At 36.1% G+C, this 24,554-nt stretch overlaps 1 protein-coding gene and 2 long non-coding RNA genes across 3 annotated transcripts; all 3 read right to left on the bottom strand.

The window, feature by feature from the left end:
• Positions 1–48: 48 nt before the first annotated feature.
• On the bottom strand, positions 49–8,066 carry LOC309505009 (nuclear factor 7, brain-like). The gene is made up of 6 exons (XM_082178361.1): positions 7,317–8,066; positions 6,857–6,952; positions 6,514–6,744; positions 6,374–6,396; positions 6,174–6,292; positions 49–973 (listed from the first exon to the last, which is right to left on the bottom strand). The coding sequence occupies exons 1-6, from the start codon at positions 7,710–7,712 to the stop codon at positions 429–431; spliced, it is 1,410 nt and encodes a 469-aa protein (XP_082034487.1). The 5' UTR covers positions 7,713–8,066; the 3' UTR covers positions 49–428.
• A 5,237-nt stretch (positions 8,067–13,303) lies between these two features.
• Positions 13,304–15,485, bottom strand: LOC309505138. Its single transcript, XR_014208318.1, has 3 exons — positions 15,207–15,485; positions 14,141–14,175; positions 13,304–13,839 (listed from the first exon to the last, which is right to left on the bottom strand). It is a non-coding gene; the product is annotated as an uncharacterized lncRNA (long non-coding RNA).
• Positions 15,486–19,064: 3,579 nt separating this feature from the next.
• On the bottom strand, positions 19,065–21,136 carry LOC309505114. Its single transcript, XR_014208289.1, has 2 exons — positions 21,003–21,136; positions 19,065–20,305 (listed from the first exon to the last, which is right to left on the bottom strand). It is a non-coding gene; the product is annotated as an uncharacterized lncRNA (long non-coding RNA).
• Between the last annotated feature and the right edge of the window lie 3,418 nt (positions 21,137–24,554).

The raw sequence follows: 24,554 nt of genomic DNA on the forward strand, positions 1-24,554 counted from the left end.
GTATTTGCTTCATAGACCAAACCTGAGAAATCGGCACCATCTTGTAAATAAAATAGAAAACATTTTTAATTTTGAAGCCTTGCCAACAGAACAAAAGTCTATTAACAAAGACTGCATCATTTAATAGTTTTAATGGATTTCAATGGGGACATTTTTGTCCTTAAGGTCCTGAGTGTAAATAGTTTGTGTACCCAGTGATTTATGAAAGGAAATGAGGGTGAAATAAGAAAAATCCAATAAAAATCCAATTCAAAATTAAATTTAAATTAAACCCTGAAAGAGACAAACATGTCCTTAAGGAAACACAAGGGTTAAGTCGGCTCTAAACTTTACATTGAAGTGTGATTGATCAACGAGACCCTTTGATTACAGTGTTATTATTGAAGCATAATTTGCAAAACTGTATTAATCTAGAAGCAGAATCAGATTTAACTGTGCTTTTCTGCTGTAATAAACAGTTTAACTGGTAAGATCCTCAGAGGAGAAGTTGTGCAGCGATTAAATAAGAATGGAAAGACAGTCTCTGTGAAGGATGTCCTGAATCTGCACAGACAGTCTTTAGTTACAGGATCAGAGAATGACACTGTTCCTCTGTCATAGTCCAGCTGAACTCTCACACGCTGAAGCTTCTGTTTAACAGTGAAGACAGTGTAGGGTTGCTCTGGGGATTGTGAGCCGTATTCGCTGTCCATGTACCACACACACCAGACATTAGAGTCAAAGAAATCCTCTCCCTTCCTTTGGTTTGATGCTGTGGTTATTCCAAGAATCCAGCTTGTATTGTCTCCAACCTCCACATTCCAGCAGTGTGTTCCTGAGTTAAAGCTCTCAGATCCCAGGACACATGGATAATAGTCAAACCTCTCTGGATTATCAGGAAGTGTTTTATCTACATCACTGAACGACACACTGGTCAGATCAGCAGAGAGTGTGAGACGAGGATGTGCTGTGTTTGGATCCAGAGTCAACGGAGCTGCAAAGAGAATAACATCAGATTACAGGATGAAATATGAAGTATTAGAAATGTAAATGTAAAACACATATAAAGACTTTGTTGAAAGAGATCATAAATCATGCTATGATAACAGTGTTCTCTCAGCAGAGGTGGGAAGAGTAATACAATATTCTACTCAAGTATTTGCTCAGAGTAAAAGTTACTGAGTTAGTTTTTCACAGCGGGGGTGTGGTGGGGGGCTCTCCTGTGTAACGGGATGAGATTTTCACAGTATGACAACGTCTCTGAAAATATCACAGTTTCTGGTATTAATCAATTATTAAATAAATAAACAGTATTATTACATTATGTTTATTATTATCATCATTTAAAATGACAGTTAAATGAATGAAAACAGGTTTTTTTGGTTGAACAAATGCTTTTATTATAACAAACTCGAAACCATCTGTGTTTTGTTTATTAAAATTTCAATAAAACATGTCAACTAATCAACTAAATTCAATAATTGATTATGAATTAGAGTTACAACTTATTTTTAACATAAATAATGAATTAAACTGTTTAAGAATAATAGAGTCCTATCAAATGTATTTTATTCAGAAAATCAATGTTTCTTTTTATGATTTAATTCAAATATATTATCAAAAACAGTGGTAATCAAATGAAAACTTAAACTTTTATCCTTTTATTTTTGGGGGAAGTGCTGCAAAACAGATTTACTAAATTAAACCATGGACAAAAAACAAACAAATATATATATATATACTGTATATATATATCTATATATCTATATATATATATATTCTTTAAATAATGTTTAAATAAATTGTATTTTTATTGTTGTTGTTTTTATTATTTTGAGAAGTACCTTCTATTATAGGCGTACAATTGCAATATATTTCTGTCATAATTTCTCCTAGTTAAACTTTTATTTTGACGGGTTGTAGTGAATGTTTCAGAGTGTATTTGACTGGTTTTTCTCCAATATAATGATGGAAATGCTCATTAGGCGTTCTCTCAGAGCAGCTCTGGAAATGTTCATGTATTAATATCCTCATATTGTTTATGAGACGCTGAAAACACCATGAGCGCGTCGAGTACTTGAGTAGTAGAAGAAGCGGCACATCTCATTCACACAGAGACATGCAGAACAAGCAGATTATATATTTACATAGCACTCTTTTTGAGCTTTAATATTCACAGACATTGGATTTATTGCACAGCTCTACTTGATTCATCTATCCATTAGTTTGTGTGTTTTACGTGACATCTGCGTTATGTAAATGCCATTTTCATGACTGGATTCTGGAATTCCCTCTGAATCACGGAAATCATTCGGCCTTAAGTTATAAACGGGACATGGGTCATTACTGGGATTCGGTCATATTTCAACTTGGAATTATTTTGTATTTTTTTAAACTACATATAAATCATTTTCCAAATAGCCCACATCATTAGGCACATTTTAAACCTCTAAAAAATCATATTTTTCCACCTCAGGCATTTGAGACCTTTTATTCATTTCAGTGTTTTTTGTATTTAAACACATTTTATTCTCAACCCTGTAATGGACAAAATGGACTTGGTTTAAAGAGGATTTTACACAAAACTTGCTATAAAACAAACATCTACTGCTCATGTGTCCCTCATAACAATTTAATAACTACAAATGTAACATTTATGATACTTTTCAAATTTTTTGGGGACTGAAGTTAAAAATAGACTAATTGTATGCCTGAGGTCTCTTTAGTTTTATAACAAATATTGTAAATTTAGATGTTTAACTAAAACCACAATTGTATTGTGTTAGTCCTTCACATGTCAGTTGGAAATCAGCAAGAAACGCCTTCATTTTTTTAATTTCCTTCCCTATTTCTTCCAAAAATATTAATGTGACAAGTTTGAGAATAGTGTGACGGGGTTGAAGACTGTAACTGGTTTGAAGGGAGACATTGTCTTCAATTTTATTTCTTTTTTTATTTCTCATATTGTGCCCTTCTTTCTGGATCAACAGATCTGCATATATAACACTGTCTTTCTGCTGATGATGCGGCGGCCATTTCTGAGATAAGAAGCTTGTGTTTAAGTGGACACATTACATCAAATACTCTATTTATAACAGAATTATGAGTTGCCATGAATTTGGTAAGTATATCTTTATGACTAATATATATATATATATATATTTATTTTAATTAAAATTATCCATAAATTAAGTGAAAAACTCAACCCTGTCACAAGTTTTCAACCCTGAAATAATGTGAAATATACAGATATGTGAGGTTGAGGTTTTCTGCACAAAATGGCCAATGGTCTTGTAGTGTAGGAGAGTAGACCATACATGGCAGCAATGAAACAAGTACATTGTATATACTTATGGATTAAAATACAATTTTGAAAAATCATTTTCCATCTTAATTTTTAAGTGTTGAGGTTGAGGTTGAGTCACATATATTATAAAAAGTATGATACTACTTACCATCTTATGCAACACTGTTAAAAAGACCTGAATGATGTCATTTCTGGTACATTATGTCACGTATGGGTGGAGTCTAAATTATTATAGGTGGAGAATAGTTGGCGTGACGGGGTTGAGTTCAGACTGACGGACATCACTTTATAGTCTGGTTTTTATCAAATATCTTGTTTGTTTTTTTCACAAGAAAGTAACACAAATAAATACTTACAACATTTGCAAACAAAATTTGACGCGTGTACAATTTGTTAAATATTTCCTAAGTACAAATTCAGTGAAGTACCAGAGAAGAGACTTGACCAAATGCTGAGTTTACATTAGAAATAAGACATTATTTTTATGATAAAAAAAATATTTAAATGCAATATTATAATTTTTTATTCATTATAATGGACATACCAAAATATTGTGGAAAGCTTTTAATTTTTAATTTTGGTGAACCAAAAGTCTGGGGGACTGAAATATTACCGAATCCCAGGAATGACCCACATCCCTTTATCTGCACGGAGCGATGCTTTTCTTTGTTTCCTCTTTTAGTGTCCACATTTTTTGCAAATTGGATATCTATCCTCGAGGACAACCACACGTTTTTTCTACATCCAAATTATTTCCACACTGGCCATTGTTCGCTTCATAAGAATTCGCTGGCTCTCTTTCAGCTGGGTCTGCATCACTTTTGTTTTTACTCATTAACAGATATGATTTAAATATGAAGTACAATACATCAAACAAAACGTACTTCAGTAAAAGTAAAATTGCAGATTTGAAAAACGACTCAATTACGTAACGCAAGTAAATGTAAATTGTTACTTTCCACCTCTGTCTCTCAGTTACTGTCAGAATGGATTGAGGCTTCAGGTTTAATATCAGTATTCAATAAACACTATTATATCCTAATACATAAACATAAACCATGAGGAATAGACATTTCATTTTGAGTTCGCTGAATGATCTGATGATTTTCTGAAATGCAGTTCAGATTCACTTAATTGATTATTAAATATATTTCTATCAAATCTTGATGTTGTGTGTGTTTATGGGCAATTCTTAGACTATGGGCACTTTCATGTCCTTTGATCATATTTTATAAAAAACATTTAATTTTGAAAAATTAACACTTTCATAGTTAAATTTACAATGAAAGTACTTTAGGAACTTTTTACCGGTAGTCTACGGTATGATTTTTTCACCTTTTTAAACATCATTATACATGCAAATATTGCTGTTTTGTGCTTGTCCCACACCCAGACTTCTGATCTTCAAATAATGAAAAAGAAGTGTAAAAAAATGTATTTATCAATTTTTTTTATATGACTGAATAAAGTATCAGTAAAAGAATCAAATTATTGCTGTATTTAAGGTCAGACAACTATTAATGTGATTTTATATACAAAATGTAGTTGTCCCACAGTATTGCCGTAATTTCCACCACAACACTGTAATGTCCCTTTAAAACGTTTTTTTGAAAGATTGTTTGGATAGTTTCTATGGAGATGAACAATGACATCACAGCACATGTCTGACATGGATGAGATTTTAAATTTCTTCAGCAACTTGGAGAAGAAAACTCAAGGTAAATGTTGCTTGAAATGAAAATATTTTTATTGTATGTCATTTCCAAACATGGCGTAACAATAAATGAGTTAGTAAATAAATAGATTTTTTAACACAAATAGATGTATTTTGCATGCATGCAATGCTAACTACCAATTCATAGCTAATCTGTAATACTAGCTTGGATTTTTTTACAAAATACTGTAGGATTGTCATTTCCACCACCGTCATTTCCACCACATTACCTTCTTGGGTGGAAATGACAAAGGTGAGGTGGAAATGACATTTATGCTTACAAGGTGCAATTCATAGATTGAGTGGCTGCATATGAATATTTTATTATTATTAGATAATAATTTTTATCTTTTTAATAAAGTTTTATTACAATTAGAATGTTACAATTTTACAATTACAATTTATGCGTAACTTACATTTTTCATGTGACTATTTGTGGTTAAAGTTGTTTACAGTAAGACTGTAACTGTTCATCTGGTTATGGAACCAAACAGACTAATGGATAATGATTTGTTAAATGGGTTTCAAATAAATGTTTTCTGTTTTTCTACATGGATGTCCATTCATTGTCATTTCCACAACACCCAGTCATTTCCACCACCTCATAACTTTTTAAAAAATATGTACAAAATTCTAATCACTCATTAAAAAATTCTGCATAGTTTATGGGATAATGTTCCTCTTAATGTAATACCACAAGTAGTTATTTTTCTGAAATGTATCTAACCAATGCAATATTATATTTCAGGTTGTGGTGGATGTAAGCTTTGTGTTTGGGCCTCATGACAATTAATTTACTTAATCCACAAATCTATGGTAATTGCAATCTAGGTATAAATTGGTAAAACTATGTGTGAAAGTGGTCTTACACTGTTAAGAAATTATGTATATCATAATCATTTTAAATAATAATCAAATATTTACATGTGATGGAAATGACATTTGTTCAGTGCGGATCGGAAAATATGTCAAAAAACACCAATTTGTCTTATAATGTAAGTGCGTTCTCTTATGGATCATTAAACTAGACTAGTTAACTGTTAGACTGTGACAATTTTGATTTGAACACTTTTTTTTACCTCAAGTTCACAAGGCCAAAAGTGCCCGTAGTTGAAGAACCACCCTTATATGTGAACTATCTTCTGCACTGGTGTCAAATCTGCTGAGACTCACTGTGTTGGACAGTTTCCAGCATCTTCTTCCAGACTCTGAACGGCAGGTTACCCAGATAACGCGACACATGAATCAAAGCTCCAGAACTCATCCGTGGATCCGGCTGTGAGATCTGGACTCTGAGGAACATTCAAGAGTCAGAACGGCAGTGAATTTGAGTTCAGATCCACTGAGAGAAGAGATACGAGCAGCTCACTCACCTTTCCATCGTGACTTTATAGTTCTGGAAAATATAGAGTTTGAAAACATTTTAATATCTTATCAAACACTCTCATTGTCAATGAGTCTCTCTATACAAGTTGTTTTCAGCACAAAGAATGAAGCCAGATTGATTTGTCACCTTTAGAAACGAGACGTCATTGTCTTTCATCATCTCCTCCATGTCTCTGATTGTGTGTGAAAGAGCTGAGATGTGTGTGTTCATCTCCTCCAGCTTCTCCTTCATCCTCTGCTTCTTCTGCTCCTCTTCCTCTCTCAGTGCAGTGATTGTAGCTTCTTCTTCATCTCTGAGAAACTGATGAAGCTTCTCAAACTCTTCTTTAATGTGACGCTCTGTGTGCTCAGCTTGAGACTGAAATCAAATCACATTCACTTCAGTCAGCGCTGTATGAACACACACTCCACTAATGTCAATAATAAACTCTGTGTGTGAATGTTGAGTATTTAACTCTTTATATCCTCACCTTGATGTGTTCAATTCTGTCATCACACTCTTCTTTCATTTCTTCTCCATGTTTGAGCTTGTCTTGTAAGGACGTCAGTGCTGTATTAAACTCCTCCTACAGGTTAAGATGAAAATCTGTAAAACTTATGCAGCTATAAGAGCTTTAAACATTGTATGTTTGGATGTTTTTATTGTTACATTATTTATATGTTGAATAGGTCATATAGTATCAGTGTCTTAAATCACATATTATTAATGAAAAAAATATGAATTACATGACATTTCTATTTTTTGCTGTTACTTTCAAGAAGATTTGAACATCAGAGGGTCTAAGATTAGTGCAGGATTTTATCAGTAGTAAATAATGGAGATTTAGTCTAAGTAAAAAAAATAAAAATACTGGTCTATTGCATACACAAATAATACCGTTTCTTTACTCCACTGTATTTAGCATATGAAATGAGAGACATTAGTCTTACCTTGTAAGATGAAAGCACTTCACTGATGGGTCTGAATGTGTGATTGGTGTGTTTCTCTGAGTCTCTGCACACTAAACACACAGGCTGTTTGTCCTCCAGACAGAAGAGTTTGAGTTTCTCACTGTGTAAACTGCAGATCTCCTCAGATCCTGATGAACGTTTCTCCTTTCCCTCCTTTATCAATGAATCACACAAGTTTTTTAACGCTAGATTAATTGGAGGTTCAGCTTTTGAGGATCTTCTCCTGCAGACAGGACACTCCTGAGTTTTCTTAGTTTTCCAGAACTGTTGTAGACACTCTTTACAAATACTGTGACTACAGGACAGAAGAACAGGAGTCTTGAAGATTTCACAGCAAACAGGACAAGAAAGCTCTTCCACAGATTTTGAATCCATTTCCTCGTCTTGTAAAAGATCCAATAATCTACAATTTACTTTTACTTTGCGAACTTTGGTTTAAAGCAGGGCTCAGTAGTTTCGGGATTTCGTGCTGGTTCGAAAAAATGGCGAGCAGGTCACATCGGGTTTTCTGAGCTCGCTATCAATGCCCCCGAAATAATCTCTTAAATCAACGTCAGCCACCGTTGCTATTATATAATAACCTTTAACACCAGCATCTTTTTTGAGAAAAGCCAAGCAGCTGTTTTACTTTTTTGTCAACCCGACCGAGATATGTCAAGCAAGAAAAGCGAAGCTAAGCTAACGGCAACCTCTGCTCAAGCTAACGTTTCTGACCACGATTACACACCAATGGAAACTTCAGGAAGCAGCTACGGTAAGAGGAAAGACCACCCTCCGACTCCAACAAAATCTTCTGTTCCTCCCAACAAGATTAAAGCCTCGCAAGAACCAAAGCAGTAAGGGTAAAATCTTTCCGTGGCAGAGGCAGCTGCCACCGGCGCCTGTCACTCAACCTGCCACCGCTATATGCGCCTGTCACTCGACCTGTCACGGGTATACTCGACTGTCCCGCGACCTGTCACGGCTATACGCGCCTGTCCCGCGACCTGTCACGGGTATACTCGACAGTCCCGCGACCTGTCACGGGTATATGCGGCTGTCCCGCGACCTGTCACGGCTATACTCGCCTTGAGTCGCCTGTCCCGCGACCCGTCACGGCGGCTATTTGCGACTGTCCCGCGACCTGTCACGGGTATACTCAGTGGTGTAGTCAAGTTTTTTATGGCGCTCGCTTTGTGTCATTTCTTTCCTAACCAAGCTTAAAGACGTGTTAACGTGCGTGTGGAGAACGCCTACACGTCTGCCCGTCTGAACGTCTGCCCGTCTACACGTCTGAACGTCTGCCCGTCTGAACGCAATACTTAATGTGCCTTGGCTAATTTAAAAATAGCGCACGTAGGCTACTTGTATGCAGCTACTTGTATGATGGATTAATAAATGACTAACTAAGTAACTGTATTTTTATATGTACATTTCTGAAATGCATTTTCTGTAAAGCTGTTTTGATGTAGCCTATTGTGAAAAGCGCTATACAACTAAATTTGAATTTAATTTAATTGAATGGACTTGTCTTATTAGAGACACTGTTCGAACAGTGTGATCTAGAAGATTTGATCATTTAAGCTATTATTAAATTAGATTAAGTAATTTACAGCAGAGAAAATCACATTGCTATAGGCCTAGCTTTTAACATCCTCGAAGAATATTAAGAAAATATTATTTAGGTTTGGATACATAAAAAAAAAACGAATCTCAACAGTAAAAAGCTTTGAATGTATTTTGCAATATCAATTATGCACGAGCATGTATGGGAATAGGAAATAGGCGATAGGCTACAATAATAATAAAAAAAACTCTATAGTAGAGTGGATGCATTACTTAATTATATTCTGAATTTCTATGTCATAAAAAATCGTTCTATGAACTTCTAGCAAGCTCATTTAAACCGAGTTGTAAATGCCGAAATGAACGGAGGCTAAATTAATATTAAACTACTAAATATCAATATAAAATTGCCAGTAGATGGCGCCAAGGCCCTGTTCTATTGAGATTACTGGTTGATGTTCAACCATGTGTTCAACCTATTCTTTCAAAAACACAAACATATATTTAACACCCACACAACACAACTACTCCTTTTAGACAATTGCAGTTGTTCTGCTGTGGCGCTGTTTGGAACTGTATTTTCATTGACTATTGTGTGAAATGCCAGTCATTAATATATTGTTTATTTACAGGCATTCTGGTTTTCTAAAAACTGCTCATTACAGAAACATTCAAACAAATATTTACAAATTTGTGTTTTACTTGGTATTTTTTTATATACTCGGCATGTTGGCAATTAATTTTCATTATATTTAAACATATATAGGCCTATATATTTCTGTTACTCAGAATTGAAACATTATGTGAATTTAAAGTGGCTGCGTTATAAATAGAAATATGGGTATAATCTAAATGTACTGTTGTTGGTTCCCATGACATGCTACATTTTAATGCTTTAATTTTGCATTTCACTAATGAAGGGGAATGTAAAGCATTAAATCAACCAGGTCTCTGAAATAGCTCAGAAGTGCATCTCCTGAAGCTTCATTTGACAAGCATATATTGACAGAGCACAACTCAGTGTCACACATTTAGATAATGGAAGAACAACACAGAAACAAACAGGGTCAACAGTCGGGAAGAAGAGGAGTAATGATGTGTGGTGGAAGAAGGGGAAACAGTGGAAGAGGTCAAGATTGTGGACATGTTTCTAATGCAATAAGGACACTATAGCAGACAATGTTATCAATCATGACCTTACAATGACTGAGGTGGGTCAAAAGGTAAAGCTGAATGTTGGGAGAACAACATTGTCTTCAATCATTCAAACGTTTGTAGACAGAACAGGTGTGTAATCAGACATTATTTTTAGTACTGTATACACGTACTCCACATTTACATAATACAGTAAATATACTTTATAGAGACAATGTAACACAAACACACACATACAGAGAGTGTGTGTGTGTGTGTATGTATGTATATATATATATATATATATATAGCCTATATACACACACACACACATACATATATACATATATATATATATATATATATATATATCAGTGTTGCGCGGGTCAATGTATAAACAACCCGCACCCGACCGACGTTTTCAACTAACCCGCCCGCAACTCGGACCGCAAAAAAAAAAAAAGAAGAAAATATTGTACCCGACCCGCTTCCTGACCCGCATTTTTTAAAAGTAGTAAATGCATAGCAAGAAGTAGGCCTACACATGACAAAGCTATGGTGACGCATTGCTGCCACATACATATTATTTTTTCCCCTCAATTATGTCGTAATAACGAGATCTTATGTCGTTTTAACGACATCTTTTCTCGTAATAACGAGATCGTATGTCGTTTTAACGACATCTTTTCTCGTAATAACGAGATCGTATGTCGTTAAAACGACATCTTTTTCTCGTAATAACGAGATGTTATGTCGTTAAAACGACATCTTTTTTTGCCCTTATAAGGACTTGTGTAGTCATGTACAAAAATATGCCTTTATCCACATAAACCACTCCACAGTCTCCACATTTTCTCTTGCCGCCTCCATCTCTACCTGAGCTCGACTGAGCTCGTGCGTCATCTTCGCGCCAGTTATTCAGCCATTAAAGTGTAGGCCTATGTATTTCATAGAAAATTGCATGTGAGCGGAGTGGAGCGGGAGCGAGCGGGCGGATCTTGGACAGAGCGCAGAGCGGCATTTTTAAAAGGATGGAGCGTCGCCCTATTTCCCGCTCCAATTTCGCTCCGCGCACACCACGATTCTGAAGCATGCTCAGTCAAGCCTGACTCAGTCTACTGTTGATGACTGCAAGATGGATTCTATTTTCAGTCAAAACTCGGCTCAAAAATGGAGTTAAAAAAGTAGGCTACTTCAAAAAGGAAAATAAGAAGTCATACAGGTGTAGCCTACTATAATATAAAACTAACTATAATGTGGTAGAAGAAAACGAATGTGGAGACATCGTTTCAGTCAGTAAAGATTCATTTTGGAATCTAAAAAGACACATCTCTCGAAAACATGCAGTGTGCTATGTGAACACGCTGGGAAGAAAGCAAAAGGTTAGCAAATCGAATACGGTAACTTGTAACAAAGTGTAAATTAAATATAGCGTAATATTCAAACAATTGATACAAGCCCATTTAAATTTTAATCCTGCGCGCTGCGCAAAAGTTCAGTTATAAGAATGTTGGCCTAATAGTTAATTTAGCCTACTTTTAAAACGTTTAAGTATATATTTTTATATTTTTGTTTATATAAATTTTATTTATATTATTAGGCCCATTTATTCGTTTTATTTTACAGCAGTTTGTGTGTACAATGGATATAAGCCCATTTAAATTTGAATCGTGCGCGTTGCAAAAGTTAACTTAAATTCTGGCCTAATAGTAAATTTACTTTTAAAATTATGTAGGCTACTTTTTTGTTTATATAATTGTTATTTATATTATTAGGCCCATTTATTCGTTTAATTTTACAGGACTTTGTGTAGGCTATATTTCTTCTTACATAGGCCTAATTTGTAATTTGAAATAAAACATTTCTATTTGAAAAATGTTTTTGTTGCTCATTAGTTCTTTAGGAGGTAAGGCTGTGGTCTAAGCTAACAGTGATATACATGTAGATTTTTTTTTCCTTTTTTGGAGCGAGCGGGGGGCGATTTGAGTGGAGCGCGGAGCAAACTGCGTTGAGCGCTGAGCGATAATGAGCGGAGCGGCCTGATGTAGCTTTGAGCAGGGGAGATTCTCACCGCTCCACTCCGCTCATATGCTCTCTAGTACTAAATTACAAAGGTTTAATTGGCATCAAACGACCCGACCGACCGCGACCCGAATATCATTACAAATATTTTGGGATGACTGGTAACTGCGGGTAACCCGCGCATCACTGATGGCTAATGAGCAGATGATTGTCCCTCTGCTGCCACCTACTGATGTTAGTGGTCATTTACTGTCATTTTTGTTTTTCCTGCAGGTGAAAACAAGATGCATCCGTTTGAGCCTTTTACTTTATTTATCAGGGCTGTCAATTGTTTTGCCTGAGTTGGGTGATATATTTGTATCCTCTTAACATAGTAGCAAAAAAATGTGCAGTATGACTACCCAGATAGCCACTGGACGCTGTAACGGAACAGGGCCGCAACCGCAAAACGATAGAGCCGGGTCTGGCACGCATCCGCCTCACGGACTCGTTCCTGAGTCCAAACGCACATCGGGCCGAAGCCGTTTCTGGTCTGTTTTTAGGGGTTGTTGCGGATATGTGCCAGCGCTGATCCAGCACCGCCTGATCATCCCGTTACAGATGCGTAACGGGTGCGTGAAACGATTCCGCCTACCGGAGCTGTGCCGGATGTGTTACGATTCCACTTAAATCACCACTGGATTGTCCTTTTGCCTTATTTTCGGCATTTTTGTCAGTTAGGGTATCATAGTAACCTATGCTACCTAAGCATACATAAAGTTATTTTATAATAATGCTCTGTCTATCTACAGTAATTATCTTATATAGTTTTTCTGTGTAAAATAACTATGAAGTTATGTATAAAAATGCAATAAGTACATACATTCAAATATAAAGTTTGTATATTTACAGTTTTAATTTTTGGTCAAAGTTGTGAAATTAGACCTGCAATCTCTAATTAAGTACTTAATAATAGCAAATGTACAGTGAATTTCTGTTAAATTAACTAAACATACAAGTACGGAATACCTGCACACTTACAGTATTCATTAAACAAACACTGAACATCAAGATACGTGAATGATAGGAAATACAAGCTTAGTATAGAATTTAGAACATGTAAAAATATCCACATTAAAAGGCAATTGCTGTATACCTTTATACTCTAATATAACTTGTTTTAAACATTTACAATTACATTTTTTCCAAAGTGACTTAAAATTAAGAGAACAATAGAAGCAACAAGTGCAGTGACAAGTCCCAGTTAGTGTAGCACAGTGCACAAATTATTTTTTTTATTAAAACAAAGATTTAGTATTATTGGGTCAAGTGTTTATGAAAAGATGGATCTTTAGCAGTTTCTTGAAAATGTGTTGAGTTGGGCAGGTCATCCCACCAGCAGGGAACAGTCCAGGGAAAGGTCAGTGAAAGTGATTGTGTGTCTCTTTGGGATGATGGCACCACAAGGCGCTGTTCACTTGCAGAACACAAGCTTCTGGAGACACATAGATCTGAAGCAGTGAGTTTAGGTCTTGCTGTAGCATCTGGATCAGTTGCAGAGGTTTGACTGATGCTGGAAGAGCTGCAATAGTCCAGTCTGGATAGAACAAGAGCTTAGACAAGGAGTTGTGTGGCTCCGATAGGAAGGGCCGGATCTTTCTGATGTTGTATAAGGCAAATCAGCAGGATCACACAGCAAGGATGGTTTGGCTGAAACCATAAGCAGTTCTGTCTTGGCAAGGTTGAGTTGAAAGTCATTCATCCAGCAAGAATTTTCCATCAGGTAGGCTGAGATGCAAGCAGCAACCGTCAGATCCTTTAGCTGGAATGAAAGGTAGAGATATGTGTCATTAAGTGATAGGAAAAGTCATGTTTCTAAATGAAAAAGCCTAGTTACGCTACCAACAACAACAAAAAAATTAAATAGATGGGTGGAATCTAACACAATCGTGGTCTTACTGTAGTAAAACCAAACCTTGTGCAGTGGCCTCACAAGGATCAAATGAATATTCATATGGGAAAATATAGTATAAAACAAATTACATTTTCTGCCACTTTTAGTGAAATCATATGGAATCAGAAGACTCGGCCATTACAATATTTTAAATTACTTCTTCCCATACCTTGTTTGCCATGATAATTCTGCTTTCCACTTGACCTGAAATCACAAAAAAAAAAAAAAAAAAAAAAAAAACTCAGTATTACATTTACACATGTAAGAATATGTTCCACTGAGACAATGCAAAACCTAAACTGATTATGATCTGGAAGCTGAGCAGGAAAGGCTAACAGTGAAGTTTTGAGCTGAGACACCTAACCTTAGGGGTGTAAGTTAACTGTCTGTTCATCTGGATCAATGCAATTTTCATAACCAATGATCAAAAGTATCCTATGAAAAAGGCTACTATGATGACCCCAGGCCATCCAAAATGTAGATATGTTCATTTCTTCATCAGAACACAAACATTCTATCAACTTTTATTTTATAAGCCTAATATATGCACATATATATGCATTCTAGATAGCTACGTGTTGGCAAGCAGATGCAGCCAGAATATGCAATTTATCATGTTGTGTTCATATTCTAGTCTCATGTGCTTTCCTGTATCAAGTACAGTATTTACTGAATTCGTTTTCTTAACAGTCTTGAGATAACGTTAGCCATGTTTAACCCTTACGAAAATTAACTATGGTTTAACCACAAAGAAAAAAAACAAGAAAAAAAACATGGTAGGCCAGCTAGGCCTATTTGTTTTTGTAGTATAACTGTGGTTATTAAAAATGGTAATAAAAATTGGTTAGTTAAAACCGAGGATATTTTTTAAGAGAAGAATTTTCAGCTTCCAGACAGTGATTCAAAATGTCCCGCCATTTAAGAGATTGATTTACTGACAGATACTATCGCGTATTAACGAAGATTTTATTCACAATTAAACGGACTTTGATATGTATAACAAGTCTACGAAAGCTTGTTTTAGGTCTTTTGAGGTGTGGGTTCAACTGATCTTTCTTAAAACAGATGGAAAATGTAAAGACGCATGCTACATTTTCAGTGTTTTGCCCTCCAGCTCTCGCCAGTTATGACAGAACATAATTTAAGAATGCTAACGTTAGCTTGAAAACTGTAAACGTAACACAAATGTAATATAAAATATCGTTCACATGTAACTTAGTATATGAGACTCTTACCTCAGCCGGTGATCGGTTGGCATGATGTCCGCTGACGAACAAGGCTCACAGAAAAGGGTGTTATTTCCAAAGAATCCAAACGGACTGACAGACAACAGCTCCTGCTCACGGCTGCTCTTGACGAACACGATTGCTTTGAACCACTGTTGATCTCACAGTCTACTTCACGAGAGTAGACTGAATTCAAATCTCCCGCTTGCCCAAACTCGATCCTGATCAGCTAACGTTAACCGTTGTGGGCGGGAGTAAACAGCGGAAAAGTAATGGCGGCGAATTTGAATCTGCGTCATCTCGCGCGCGCGCGCACTCACACACACACACACACACACACAAAGCCCTGAATGTGCAGCAACGGCAAATGCCTTTTATTTGCAAATATTTGCTGTATAATGACAAAACGGTAAAAATCTGTAAAAAAAAATACAGACAATTACTTGTAAAATTACACTTTTTTTTTACAGTGTGTGCTGTAACGGACCTGTTGCTGTATAGTTTTTAAACACTGATAATATTGTTCAGCTTAATGACAATGCATTTATCTCATGCTCTAAGATAGAAAAATAAATATGCAGACAGGTAACCATGTTGTTTTGAAAATGTTTATTCCACGGAGTTCTTCACACAGTTTGAGAAAAGTATTTCGGATGTGGTCCACATCAGGTAGTCTCTGTCAAAACAGTGTTGGCTCAAATCTGTTTTGCAGATATGGGCCAGAGCAGTTTTTAGCCCTTTTTTAAATGCAGTCGGCTCAGATATGTATCACAGATTCGGGCCACACCAGTGTAGCCTATGTGAAAACAGTATCGGCTCAGATTCATATTGCAGATCTGGACCAAATCAGTGTCAGACACAGCTAATGTCTTTCGGTTACCTATGGGAAAAGTGATCTGGGCCAGATCTGTAAAATGATATAAATACTGAACTGATGGTAGTTAGATTGTTTAAGCTGAAACCTCTGTCTGGCACGGATCTGGTTCACAATCAGAAAACGTCTCTAAGATAGAAACGGAGGCAAGGGGCTTAAAACGGATCCGTGCCAAATGTAATTGCTATCTGGGTAGGCTACATTTAAAAGAGTGCTAGGCTTTATAACATTTTTAGTGTAGCTCTATTAAATAGTATATTTATGTTAAACGATTTTAATTTGAATGATTAATGACCTGTTCGGAATAAGTATAGCAGTAACCGACCCATTTTTCTGAATTTTACAAGCCCATTTTATTTGTCTCTCATAAGATCGTATATACATGACAATAGACTTTTATCTATCATTGGGATACCAAATGTATGTAGCCTACTTAACAGACATTCAGCATTATAGAAATAAATAAATCCAATGTAGTCCTAAGTAAACTGCCAAAATAAGATTATCTACAATGTCTATAACAGTAGCCTAAATGTAGGAGAAAATAAGGAAAATTAGGCGGACAGACGTTCAGACGTGCAGACGGGCAGACGTTATCCACACGTTAAATTCTAACGTGACGCCGCCGTCACGTCTGTAACGATCAACAGCTACACGTTATTGACGTGTCTACGTGACGTGACATTTGCGTGTACGTCTCCATATAAAACAAATGGAGACGTACACGCACGTATACACGTGTGTTATCTGTCGTGCTTGTCAGTCTCGTCGCCGAATGATACATTCCGAGCGCCATAATACTCGCCTTGAGTCGCCTGTCCCGCGACCTGTCACGGGTATACTCGACTGTCCCGCGACCTGTCACTGGTATACTCGCCTGTCCCGCTACCCGTCACGGCTATATGCGACTGTCCCGCGACCTGTCACGGGTGTACTCGACTGTCCCGCGACCTGTCACGGGTATACTCGTAACTCGACTGTCCCGCGACCTGTCACGGGTATACTCGACTGTCCCGCGACCTGTCACTGGTATACTCGTGTAACCCAGACTCAAATTAGTCAAATTAGGAAAAAAAATATTTTTTGCATATGCACCCTTCCAGTAAAACTGTTTATGTGAAAAAAGGATAGTGATAAAAGAAAATTGAGACAAATAAAATGCTTTATTAATCATATTAGTAATATGCAAGTTACTGCAGTAAAAAAAAATATCCAATTAGAGTTGGAATCTGCACTGCAGATGTAGATCTTCCAATTGAGTGTGATCAGCAGAATGCTGACTCCGCCCACTGTGAGACGCGGTGGAAACTGAAGAGAAAGCTGAAACGGAGAAACGCATGTGATCGAAGTTCCAGAAATTTGAGAGACGATCTAATTTTGAGCAAATATGTAGTATACAACTACTAAACAAAGCATTTAAAAGTTATTTTAAGTTGAATTAAGTGTCAATTTGAGAAGTATTGTGAAAGAGCTTACCTGTTATGGCCTTGTTGATCCTGAACGTCGAGCCAAAGTTTGTTGAGTCATCACTATAGTTCGTGGTGTAATCTGGAGAAAATATTAACAGAACACTGTTAATTCAGAGGAATCGGTGAGTTGTGGACTTATTTTCATATATGTGATGAATTACAACGGTGTGTTGTATTCAGGGCTTGACATTAACTTTTTTGCTCACTAGCCAATGTGGCTAGTGGTTTTCCAAAGTTACTAGCCACACAACATTTTTACTAGCCACATTTTTGTTTTTGTGAAATTACCTTTTAAAGGTCGACTATGGCGTGCTAAAATTTACTTGAACTAGATTTACAACCCTTTTAAATGTAAAACCACTGTACACACCCACCCAAATCAAGACTACACAAAACAGGTCATTATCATTAGCTCTGATAAGGTTGTGTGTAAAGCTCCTTTTTTAAAATAAAACCATGTATTATATTACATATCGCCACATAGCTCCACCGGCATGCACTGTGTGCATGTAATACTCATTAGGGCTGTCAAAATTGCTCAAAAATGACGTTCGAATATTCTCTCTAAAAAAAAAAAAAACACATAGCCTATATTCGAACTATTCGAACATGGTTGCGCATTTTGTCAATGACTCGCATTACGTCAATAACAGGGCAAATTAATACAAAGAGACATAACTACTTGTATAGGTAGTTTATTTAAGTTTAAACACATTTGACAACGTATTACCTACACAAAAACAAGTAAATCAACTAATGGCCAAGACCGCAGACCTCACTCTCGCTCGCTCACTCGCAGGCACTCTTTCTCTCTCTCACCCTCACCCTCATGCTGCGTTCACACCAAACGCGAATAGAGCGTCTGGCGCTAGTGTAAAGACGCATTTACGCGCGTCTGGAGGCTATATGGGGAGGCTGCAGACCTGGAGCCGGTAGATCTACGCCCCTAGCAGTTTTACGCCCCTGGCAGTTTTACGCCCCTGCTGTTCCTGATGCGTCCAGTAGGGGGATATGCTGCGAAATAACACCATTAAATCGATGCTCAAAACTTACACAATAATAACCGTCCAGTTCATAGATTTTGCCCGAATTTGTGGTTTTTGTTAATTTAAATATTAAACGTTTTAGTATAAATCTGCACTGCACTATGGATTAAAAAATCTCTAGATATTAGGTTGGGCTTCACTCAGCCTATACAGAAGACTATTTGTTTTCATGAATTAAAAAATAACACACATAGTTGGATCAGATGACAAGTAATGATATATGACCTACTATAGAATAGTTAATTGAATATTGAATACATTAATATTGAATAAATAGTAATAATAATAATACTAATTAATAATAATAGAATATTCACTGTATGTTTTTATACAGGAGACTGAGTGAAATATGTTGTTGTGAATTTATATAAAGTTACAATTAGATATTAAACATATTTAGCCCATTAGACATACAGCACCATGTAATCATGTGGATTCTCGATTAAATATCTGCTGTACTATTCACTTAGTCATCATACAGCTACAAAACAGTGTCCTACATAGCATTTTATGAAGACAAACACAATTTATCCCTTTTCTAAAATTCCAAGGGCCATTTATAAGAAAGAGACAATATTTTTGTTCACAAAAACATTATTTATCAACACCATTTATGAATTATGATGACTCCCCTATGGCTTGCCACTCTGCTTTAACTGTTTTTCTATCCTCCTGTCAAAGTGCTTCTGCTCACTGATAAAAAATTAAAATTAAATTAAACAAACAAATGTAAAAAGGACATCCATGGTGAATTTTATTTTGTCAAATTCAAAAGCAGCAGGACTCACTGTTAAATTTTGTATAAAATTCCTGAATCCTTAATTTTTTATCACAGTTGCTTTTGTACATTTCATCATTATTCATTATATCAATTCATTTTTTCCTTCATTAGTGAAATTCTAAATACACCTCCGCAATTCATCAGTTCAGGACACATTTACAAAATAAAGTGTAATAGAAATGTATTGAAAACATGCTTAACAGTTTATGACAACTAGTCAGCCATTTTGCATTTAATGACTTATGCAAGGAACTAATGCCTAGATGTTTTGAGTATGACAATTCAACAGAGAAATAGCATAATAGGCCTATATTTTGATCAACATGACATAAAGAGTTGATAATGTAGGAAACAGCAGACAGTTGTACATTATGAATTGCATGAATGTACCAAAGCATTTGCAATTTGTATAAAATGAGAAATTGCTTTTATGATGTGCACAAGTGAAAGATGATGTGATTTCAGGTGTGATCTGAGAAATGCACCAAAGCAACTGAGATAAACTATAATACTTATTGGAGACCCTGCAGAATCACTGACCCCATGAGTCACAGACCACATAAAAGAAAGTGTTACGAGAACACAAACTGCCTTTTTAATTTGCATTTCATGTGTGTATTTCATAAAAAAAAAGCTAAACTTTAAAAAAATATAAAAAGGACATCCATGGTGAATTTGATCTAGTCACAGTGTGTGTGTGTGTGTGTGTGTGTGTGTGTGTGTGTGTGTGTGTGTGTCAGTGTGTGTGTGTGTGTGTGTGTGTGTGTGTGTGTGTGTGTGTGTGTGTGTGTGTGTTGGCCAGAATTTATGTCAGATGAGTGTGGATTGCATCAATTTGCTCCTGATCTTCAAAGTACAACGGCACAGGTACTTGTTGGTGGAACACTTTTGGAAAAAGTGTCAAGACACTTTGATTTCTTTTGGCCACTGATGATGGACTGTGCAGAGAAAATGTAAAAAATGACATTAAAAACATGTCCTTGTATGTCTCTGTAAGTCATTTATTTACTAGAGAAGCTATTGGTTTGGAATGCAGTTAAAAAAGAGATGGGTGTTTATAGTTTATAAAAGTTTCGAGAGAGAGAGAGAGAGAGAGAGAGAGAGAGAGAGAGAGAGAGATTTCCATAGCTAAAGCAAACACACACCTTTATGGGATGCATCATGCAAGTTACTTGGCAAAGACAGAGTGTGATAAATCCCACTTTAAGTGCACACAGCCTACATTTTAATCCAGATCAGTACGCTATTTTAAGAAAAATTTATATTTAGATATAAATGAGATAGTTAGATCATCTCATTTTATAAGAAACAACTCAAACCAGAAAGTAAAGGAGTCTTACCAGAAGAGGCAAGATAAAGACGGGCAACAAAAGAAAATTAATTTTGAAAGTGAGTAGAGAAGACTAGGGGCAGCTAAACTTACACGTGGTAAGCTATAACTTATAAATTTAAGCCAGACAGAACATCAACCTGACCGTCCAGAACTTTTTGTCTCTCGAAATAAATGATAGACCTATCCATTGATATAAAGAAATGAATTGATAACTACCTAGCTCTATCAAGCTATTCGTTTATAAATAATAAATGTTGCATCATTGCTAAACAACAATAACTTTAGCGGATTATTTATTATACCTCAATCAATTCGTGTCAATGTACAGCCTCCCCCTACTGGACGCATCAGGAACAGCAGGGGCGTAAAACTGCCAGGGGCGTAAAACTGCTAGGGGCGTAGATCTACCGGCTCCAGGTCTGCAGCCTCCCCATACTCTCTGGAGGTCTTGCGGCGCGAATGAGGCGTCACGCTCTCTGTGCATAACGGTTTAAATGAACAACAACAATAAGCAAATGTTGAGTGCTGATCAAGAGTTTTGTGCAAGCAATTTAAGGTCGCGACTCTTATATAGCAGGCTTCATTCAGTGATTGAAACAAATATTATTAACAATAGGCTAATTGAAGTTTTTAGCCTATATAGAACCGACATTGAACGCTCTGAGCGAGCTGTGCTGTGGTAAACATGGAACTTTTCCTTGACATGAAACGGTAAATAATCAAACCAGTGGAAGCCTGTAGTGCATGAAACTGCTGTATCTAACCTACCTTATTCATGCAATATCTATTCAGTCAGTACAGTAGCCTACACTTTAGTAATGTTTCTGTTTAACGTTAACGCTTCTTCCTGTTACCTGTCCCTGGCCCCTCAGGCAGCGCACCCACTCGCAAAGCAGACAGCCGCGCCTCTGCTACCGCGGGCGTTTTTCCACATTCGAATATTCATTTTCACCTTCGAAATTCTGTTTTTTAAAACTATTTGAATATATATTCGAATTTAGAATATTCGTTGACAGCCCTATGGGAGTTGTAGTGTCGTAGAGTCACACTTATTTCAGATGCCTTTTGAAAAGACTACAATTATTCAACCCGCCACAGTGGCTAGTTGGAGTGACTATGTTACCCGCCACGAGCAAAATCCACCCGCATTTGGCGGGTTGGCGGGTGTTAATGTCAAGCCCTGGTTGTATTTCTATGTGTGTTAAAATTAAGTGATATGTTCACTGTATTTGAAGTATGGCCTATGTTGTACATGAATGCTAAATGTTGATGTGAAGAGTACATATTGTTGAAACAGAGTTTAGGAATGAGTTTCTAAAAATGTTATCCTGTGTGTACAGGCCAGTTTTTGTTGTTTGTGTAGACTTTTGGATTTTCTGCTGTGATTTACGTGCATGGTGAGGATTCATCAAGCCGTGCTGAGAGAAAAGAAAGATGGCGAGCCTCCCTGAACTTGGATCTTTTACTTCTTATCTTCTCATCCATTTGTTGTCGTTTTCCTTCCTGAACTCTAATGGACTCAGGTATATTTTTCTGAACTGAATTTATCGAATGGACTCGATATGTTTTCCTGAACTGAAGCTATCTAATGGACTCAGGTATATTTTTCTGAACTGAGTTTATTGAATGGACTGAGGGGTGTTTAATCTTTATTTTTTGCAGTTTTGTGACCTTTGTTTACAATTTGTTTTGTATATCTCTTAAGAGAAGTGTTATTCGGATATATATATTGTTCATTTTTGGGGTAAATTCATGTAAATTTGTTACTCTAATTGAATCATTTGACTCAAAACATTGAATTTGAGTGTAATTGAAGCAACTGGTTTAAACCACAGTAAAACCAGGAAATTAGGACCTTAAATCAAAACAAACCTTATTAACCTAAACAAATAGTTATAATTGAATTAGAGAAATCAAGAAATTTAAACCTCAGACGGAAAATAAGAAAGAGGGAATTTATCAACCAGAGAGTCAAGAAAGAAAAAGCTTTGTTGACGAATTTATTTGTTTTCTTTTGGGTTTATCAATTTATTTCAAATCAGAACTTGATCAGGGTTGATCATATTGTATTTTTTTTTCCCTTTTTGTCAAAAGTTTGACATTTCATTTGGTTTACCTTTGTCATTTATTATTTACTGTACATTTCATTCATTACATCAATACAAAGAAAAAGACATACTAGCTAATACAACAAACATCTAAAAAACCTCAAACTTGTGTGTTGTGTTTGCTTTGCCTCTTTCGAGCTTGGTATCTTCTGATTGGCCCATTGATCTGGCTCAGTGTATCGAACCCAATTGAAGTTGCTACCTGTTGGCATTCAGTTAATATTATTGTGTATACTTATGACAAGTGGGTGTTACACTCGCCTGTCCCGCGAACTGTCACGGGTATATGCGGCTGTCCCGCGACCTGTCACGGGTATATGCGGCTGTCCCGCGAACTGTCACGGGTATATGCGGCTGTCCCGCGACCTGTCACGGGTATATGCGGCTGTCCCGCGATCTGTCACGGCTATACTCGCCTGTCACTCGACCCGTCACGGCCAGGGGCGGCACCAGAGATTTTTTAACGCATGTGCTGGGGGTTCTAGATCATTGACAGGGGGAGCTGTAGCCTATATAAATGAGCAAAACTTGCCCACTAAATATTTAATATTCAATTATTTGAATGACCACAATTAAAGTTTTAATTGTATTAAATTGAACAAGCGCAACATTCTGCATTCAATCAAATATAAAATATGTATTAATAATAATAATAAATGTTATTTCAACATAATATCTCGTTATTCCGACATAGTATGTGTGCGTGCAACAAGCGGGATTTTTATTAATAAACTAGTGCTGCAAATATGAAGTTGACGATCGCCATATTCGTAGTGAACAGGCCAATTAGGCCTAGAGAGAAATGCACATAATGGATTACATAATCATAGAGGAGCCTTCTTTTCCTTTTGAATTATTTCGTTTAAAGACATTTCAAGCTTTGTGTATTTGATGTATTTCTCATGTCTGTGTGAGGCATAGCACAAACAGGGCTACCATAATATGTGAGCAACATGCATGTACATGTTTGTATTTTTGAGAGAATAATGTTTATGCATGGTTATTGAAAAAACTAAAAACTAAAGTTTCTGAAATAAGGCCACAAAACACATACTAAATACGTGTCAATAAGACTTTTGACTAATTGATGTCTTTGCCTAGAGTTTTTTCTTCAAAATGATGTGAAAATCATCCTGCCCTTATCATTCACATAACACAATACATTGATTTAAATCTTGTAAAACATTTTTTGTTTGTAAAGGCAATATGCGCAAGGGGCGTCAACCATTCAACAGCATCATGCATATGTAGTGATTCACACCTTAGGAGACAATGGGGCCCGCATACTTAATGAGCCATTCATTCAGGTGTGTCACCTATAGCCACAAGAAAGAATGCAAGAGCAATATATATACAGTGTATATATATATATATATATATATATATATTCTACCAAATTGGTTCACAGTTGGAAGCATGTCAATTTTTTTTTTCACAAATTTTGCTTGCAAATTGTATAATATCCAAGGAAAACATGTCTATTAATTGTGCAGTTAATTCTCATACTGTATTTTCAGTTTTGGAATATGTATCCTCTCCCCAAATTTGTCAATAATAAAACACAATAAAAATTAAAGAAAATGCTTATATTTACCTTTTAAAATTTGTTTACATCTACCTTGTAAATATATTTTTTTTTATTAAAAAGGTTACAATTACAACAACAATTGAAGTGTAATCTTTCTTTGTAAAAACTAAAGTATACATTTTATCATACATATTTCAAACTTCGAATATAGCCTACAT

This window comes from Leuciscus leuciscus, assembly GCF_965113295.1.
Source record: "Leuciscus leuciscus genome assembly, chromosome: 8".
In the NCBI taxonomy this organism is placed as follows: domain Eukaryota; kingdom Metazoa; phylum Chordata; class Actinopteri; order Cypriniformes; family Leuciscidae; genus Leuciscus; species Leuciscus leuciscus.

Bases quoted from the DNA above. Each gene is read 5' to 3' on its own strand.
- LOC309505009 (XM_082178361.1), bottom strand. From the start codon at position 7,712: ATGGATTCAAAATCTGTGGAAGAGCTTTCTTGTCCTGTTTGCTGTGAA. The intron at 6,397-6,513 runs GTGACAAATCAA...TATATTTTCCAG, and splicing joins ATGACGTCTCGTTTCTAAAG to AACTATAAAGTCACGATGGA. The intron at 974-6,173 runs GTGAGTCTCAGC...TTCTCTTTGCAG, and splicing joins GCTGGAAACTGTCCAACACA to CTCCGTTGACTCTGGATCCA.